The 6,156-nt window shown below is 57.4% G+C and overlaps 2 protein-coding genes across 2 annotated transcripts in view; both read left to right on the top strand.

Moving 5' to 3' along the window:
* Positions 1 to 1,989, top strand: part of VOLCADRAFT_65884 (uncharacterized protein) — a gene marked incomplete at both ends in the record, with an annotated part of 6,590 nt that extends 4,601 nt beyond the window's left edge. The window contains 4 exons of the mRNA XM_002955432.1: positions 5 to 165; positions 379 to 476; positions 1,115 to 1,296; positions 1,843 to 1,989. Coding sequence (XP_002955478.1) covers positions 5 to 165; positions 379 to 476; positions 1,115 to 1,296; positions 1,843 to 1,989 — 588 coding nt within the window. The remainder of the gene's footprint in view (positions 1 to 4; positions 166 to 378; positions 477 to 1,114; positions 1,297 to 1,842) is intronic.
* A 2,419-nt stretch (positions 1,990 to 4,408) lies between these two features.
* On the top strand, positions 4,409 to 5,653 carry VOLCADRAFT_96361 (uncharacterized protein; the record flags this gene model as incomplete). Its single annotated transcript, XM_002955431.1, has 1 exon — positions 4,409 to 5,653. The coding sequence occupies one exon, from the start codon at positions 4,409 to 4,411 to the stop codon at positions 5,651 to 5,653; it is 1,245 nt and encodes a 414-aa protein (XP_002955477.1).
* Between the last annotated feature and the right edge of the window lie 503 nt (positions 5,654 to 6,156).

Here is a 6,156-nt window from a genome sequence, read left to right as displayed (position 1 = left end):
TGAGGATCCCCTGGGCGAGTCCCTGCGCATGTACCCCCAGCCGCCCATCCTCATCCGCCGGGCGCTGGGCGAGGACGTCCTGCCGGGGGGCCTGCGGGGAGACCCGGCGGGGTACCCCATTGGCACGGGGGCGGACCTGTTCATATCGGTGTGGAACCTGCACAGGTATGGCAGGGAGGGGGGCAGGGAGAGGGAGCTTGGTGTGTGGGGTGTAGGGTGTAGGGGATAGGGGGAAGACTGAGTGTGAATGGGAGTGATTTGGGTATTGGTGCTGGTGCTGGTGGTGGTGGTGGTGGTGGTGGTGTTAGTGCTGGAGCTGGTAGTACACCCCGCCCCTTTTACCCCCCACCTTCCACCCCGCCCCCCGGCTCTGCGCAGATCCCCTTACCTGTGGAAAGACCCCGACACCTTCCGTCCCGACCGCTTCTTTGAGTCGTACTCCAACCCGGACTTCGAGGGCAAATGGGCAGGTGCGTGTGTGTGTGTGTGTGTGTTTTGGGGAGGGGGAGGGGGCGGGGGCGGGGGCGGGCGGGGTGCGGAGTGAGGCCGGTGAAGATGAGCACCCAGCAGCTGAACTCCTAGGTAGTAAGGCTTTTCCTCACATAGGTTTCTCCTGCTCCTCTCCTTCTGGGTTGATGGCTCCGGGAAGAGGACGTCGAGCCAGCCAGCCAGCCAGCCAGCCAGCCACACCTCATCCGAATCCCCCCGCGCACCTCCTCAGCCCTACCTATAAGCATTACCTCTCTCCACCTCCACCTCCGTCTTCATCTTCACTTCCCGCCCACCCACCTACGTACGTGCCAATACACGCCGAACCAGCGAGCATCCACCTAGCCACACTGCCGCCGACAGTCACGCCGATGGTGTTATGGATCCCAGTGGGTTGAGCCGCTGCTGATGCCGCCGCATTCTTAGCACGGGGGTTGTGAAAATCGCTCTCGAATGCCCTTCCTGCCCTTGCAAACACATTCGCGAGGCTGGCATCCGGTCGATGGAGCCCCGTCGCCGGGAGTGCCGATGGCAACCCAACCACCCAATCAATCACCCAACCGACCACTCAACCAACCAACCAAGCACCCAAACTCTTACATCCACACCCCAGGCTACCGGCCAGACGCCGTATCGGGGGGTGCCGCGCTGTACCCCAACGAGGTGGGCTCCGACTTCGCCTTCATCCCCTTCGGGGGGGGAGCTCGCAAGTGCGTGGGAGACCAGTTCGCCATGTTCGAGGCCACTGTGGCGCTGGCGGTGCTGCTCAGGAGGTTCAGCTTCGCGCTGGAGGGGCCGCCGGAGAAGGTGGGGAGAGGGGGTGGGGTGGGGGAAATGGAGGAGGGAGTGGGAGTGGGAGTGGGAGGTGGGGAGGGAAGGAGGGGTTCGATGGGAGGTGGGGAGGGAAAGGGGGGAAAGGTGATGGCGAATCTAAACACGGCAGCTCGGGGCTGCCATGACTGAGGTCTGGGAGTGGGGATGTGGAGAAGACTTTTTCAAAGCGGTTATAAAGTGGCGCGTGTGCGTGTGTATGTGTTTTGCTGCCGTCCCGTGTTCCTGCCCCCCCCCAACCCCTTCTCCCCTACCCCCATCCACTGCCGGTTTCGGAGGGGTTTACTGCTCTCACCCTCCCCCTGCCGTGTCACCCTCTAAGGCTTGGATGCAAGGTGCATGACATAAGGCCTCTTGGACTTCCCTTTGCACGCCATTTAGAGCATCTTCCCTCCTTACCCTTTTTCATGGCTTTGGGCTTTGGGCTTTTCCTCGCAACCCGAGAACTCCCTTCTCCTCCTCGGCCCCCATCCCTATCCCCATCCCCCTCTTTCCCCCGGGGAAACCCCCCTGCCGCTCCAGGTGGGTATGGCCACGGGGGCCACAATACACACCGCCAACGGGCTCATGGTGCGAGTTAGCCGCCGTACACCGCCGCCACCACCGCCGGCACCGGCCGCGGGGTCTCCCAGGGAGGAGCAGCTCCCCCGGCAACCGGTGGCGGCGTGAGCGGGGCATGAGTGAGAGACCCGCCCGCAAAAACATACATATGCACACACATACATACAGACACACATATGCGGCCAGCCATGTTGTATAAACTGAGGCGCTTGGAGCCGCTGTGTCTATGTATGTGCGAGAGAGAGAGGGAGGGGGGCACACACATAGCGCTGTATGCGGTGTGCGTATAGTCTAGTAGGGCCGCGTGTGCTTAAGAGGGGCGCAAAAGGCGCACTGCGATGGCGCGAAGCACAGTCATGAACACGCACTGTGCTATCAGGTAATAGGTAGTGAAATATATGGAGTTATACATTCAGTAGTAGGGATGCGGTCGGCTGTCGAAGGATTAAAACAGGGTGGTGTATGTATGTATGTATGTATGTATGAATATTGGCAAGTGCAGGGCACCCGGTACAGTGGCCGCGACTTGCGGTTTCCGAGATGTTGATGGTTGCGGCGTGGTGGTGGTGGGTGGTAGTGGTTGCGGCGTGGTGGTGGTGGGTGGTAGTGGTTGCGGCGTGGTGGTGGTGGGTGGTAGTGGTTGCGGCGTGGTGGTGGTGGTGGTGGTGGTGGTCGTGTCTGTGCGGTTGCCTGCTGTCCCAAAAGAACATCTTTTGTGTGCGCCAGAGCCTGTCCGGGACTGTCCTATTTAAAATTTTGCTGTTGCGGCTGTTTGCCTGGTTTCTGTTCTCCCACCCAGTTTTGACGGCCGCTCTCTCGGCTCCAGAGAGAGAGCGGCGATGGGGCCGGAAAGGACGAGGACGGGGCAGCGCAGCGCGGGGCAGGGCAGGGCAGCTGCCTAGGTGCAAATCCCGAAGTGAACAGGGATTGGTGTGTGTGTATGTATGTTTGTGTGCGGGTGTGTATATGTGCATGTATGTATGTATGTGTAGGTGTTTTCTGTTACATATCGATCCGGGCCTGACACTGGCCAGGGGCATCTAACGTGAACGAACTAACGCCGAAGCCCTCTCCCCCTAGCGGGTGGAGGCGGGCCACAGTCGCAAATCCCTCGTTGCATCGCTGCACACCCGCAAGCAGCTGGACGTCTGCAGACCTTGAAGAGAACTGAAGTGCTGCAGAGGCCGCCTGCGTGTCTCTAGCTCTCATGTCATCGATGCGTCGGAGAGCGCGGGGAGGGGCCGATTTCGACTTGACTGTGTAATATGTCAACCGGGAACTGAAAAAAGGGGGGGGGAAAGGAACACAGGAGGCCAGGGAGGTGCGTAGGTAAGACAGCGCGCGCACAAATCAAGACACTGCTGCTCTGCACAGCCCAGAGCTGTGCTGGGGTATTGGGAGCTCGTCGTCATTGCGGCGAGCGGTTGCTTTCCCAGCCGGTGGCACACAAGGAGGACATCTGCGAGCTTTGCGCAGAAGTCAATAAGTCACAGTAAAGAAGCCATGAAGGCGCCTGGAATAAAAACGCGTCGTCGCTCTGGTCGGTAAGCGTCAAATCGAGTTCGGCAAGGTGATTGTTTGCAGGAGGAGACGAACTGCCCTCGCTTGGAAGCTGAAGCAATCAACCTCCTGAAAAATGCTTCGCGATAGTAATTGTATTATTCAGAGTTGAGAGGGATAAGCCAAAGCTCATGAAGAGAGCTCGTGCTTAGGTAAGTTAAGGTAGGTTTCGTTCCGGTTGGTTGTAACAATTGGGCACGGCATTAACTATGGGCGCTGGGGATCGATCAAAACATAATAAACGATAGCTATGATAGTATGACTGGCTATGCATCTTCCGACTATTCACAGCACAAATCTCCGTCGTAGATCGTTGCAGGCATGTACGAAAGGGCTAAAACTTCCCAAAAGTACCCTTAGGACGAAGAACACGAACTATTAATGTTGTTATCTGTTTCTGAATTTATAAAAGTTACGGACTTTTCAATTTATAAAAGTCGCGGCACACCCGGCCGAACAAGGAAGCTGATGTGTCTGACACACACCCGTAGTAATTATATGTCGGTCTCTACTGCGCAAGGCAATTGTACTTGCTCTTCGTACTTACATAGTATATGCGCGTCAGGCGAGGTTATAAAATGGGGCAAGTCCATAGTGTTAAGCCAACCGGGTCCAACAGTCAACCTTGCATTATAATTGCTTACCGTTAAACAGCTCGCTACTCAGCTACCTCAATTAAAACTGATACGGTAAGCCTCAAAATCTAGAAGAATAATGCTAATATGCCCTTCTTGGCTGTGCATCAACCGGAACTGATGCTTCGGACGAATGCATAGAGAATTTAGACTAACGCGTCCCTTTCATCTTCGAATCTGATCAACTAACAGGACTCGAAGTCACCAAACAAGATGGGTCGTTTATTGATGCCGGTGGTGCTGGCATTGCTCGCCGCAGCAACTATCCAAGGTAAACGGCGCTCGCGCTTGCAATTTATACTCCGCGGATTATTGGCGTTATCTTCTATATTATGATATTATGGCTTACTTATGGACATTGGCAGATCCATGGTAGAACCCTCTACATCGGCTGCCTACCTAACGACAGGACATTTCCAATCACCAAAAAACTTTCCGATAAATGTTCAACAGGTGTGAACGGTCGTGAACAGAACAAAGGTCATGATGTTCCCGGCAGCGTCTTCTCCAAGCCTTCGGAGCACAACGAGACCCATCCAACGATGCCGCCGATGCCGTACAACGCCAGCCGCCCGGACTGCAATGGCACCAAGGGCAATGAAACCCACCCACCCGCCGCTTTGCCGGGCAAGGGCCACGGCCGCGGTCTGCTGGGGAAGAGTGGCAAGGGTGGCAAGGACGACTTCTCCAAGCCTTCGGAGCACAACGGGACCCATCCAAAAATGCCGCCGATGCCGTACAACGCCAGCCGCCCGGACTGCAATGGCACCAAGGGCAATGAAACCCACCCACCCGCCGCTTTGTCGGGCAAGGGCCACGGCCGCGGTCTGCTGGGGAAGAGTGGCAAGGGCGGCAAGGACGACTTCTCCAAGCCTTCGGAGCACAACGAGACCCATCCAACAATGCCGCCGATGCCGTACAACGCCAGCCGCCCGGACTGCAATGGCACCAAGGGCAATGAAACCCACCCGCCCGCCACTTTGCCGGGCAAGGGCCACGGCCGCGGTCTGCTGGGGAAGAGTGGCAAGGGCGGCAAGGACGACTTCTCCAAGCCTTCGGAGCACAACGGGACCCATCCAACAATGCCGCCGATGCCGTACAACGCCAGCCGCCCGGACTGCAATGGCACCAAGGGCAATGAAACCCACCCGCCCGCCACTTTGCCGGGCAAGGGCCACGGCCGCGGTCTGCTGGGGAAGAGTGGCAAGGGCGGCAAGGACGACTTCTCCAAGCCTTCGGAGCACAACGGGACCCATCCAACAATGCCGCCGATGCCGTACAACGCCAGCCGCCCGGACTGCAATGGCACCAAGGGCAATGAAACCCACCCGCCCGCCGCTTTGCCGGCCAAGGGTCACGGCCGCGGTCTGCTGGGGAAGAGTGGCAAGGGCGGCAAGGACGACTTCTCCAAGCCTTCAGGGCACAACGAGACCCATCCAACCATGCCGCCGATGCCGTACAACGCCAGCCGCCCGGACTGCAATGGCACCAAGGGCAACGAAACCCACCCACCCGCCACTTTTCCAAGTCATGGAGGTCGGAAGCTGCTTCGTCAGATATTACCAAATCAACGTTAAGATGATTTTCGGCCTTCGCGAGGGTCATCCCTAAGGTGTGTGAGGGAGTAATTCTGCAAACGTTTATTCGGCAATGGTTATAGGGTGGTAGTAGGAGTAGTAGCAGCAGTAGCATTAGTATTAGTGGTAGTAATAGTAGGTACTACAGCGAGCCCAGACCCCAAGGGAGGTATCCCAGGGTACTGGGGCCATTGGGGCACAGCGGGACTGCCGTACACTGCACTGGAGTTTTGCTTGATGGTTTGTTTCATTGACATCACTAGAGAGCGTTTGGAGACGAAACCAGTGCTTGGGCACTGGTATCTGTTTTTTTTTGCAGCCACGTATGCCTAACGCCGTTGGGTGGGAAGCAGGGGGATGTTCTTCTATCAGATTGTATTGCAGTACATCACCGTACGTTGCCTGAGCGGTCGATAGAGCGACGTCGTCAGCGCTGCTGAGTGGACTCAGTATTGCACCCCTGTTGTTCCTTCGACTATCCGGCGCTGCAGGTACTGCTCAAC

The sequence above is a fragment of the Volvox carteri genome, assembly GCF_000143455.1.
Source record: "Volvox carteri f. nagariensis unplaced genomic scaffold VOLCAscaffold_51, whole genome shotgun sequence".
NCBI lineage: Eukaryota > Viridiplantae > Chlorophyta > Chlorophyceae > Chlamydomonadales > Volvocaceae > Volvox > Volvox carteri.
The sequence above is the reverse complement of the archived record's forward strand: the minus strand, read 5'-3'. Positions and strand labels throughout refer to the sequence as shown.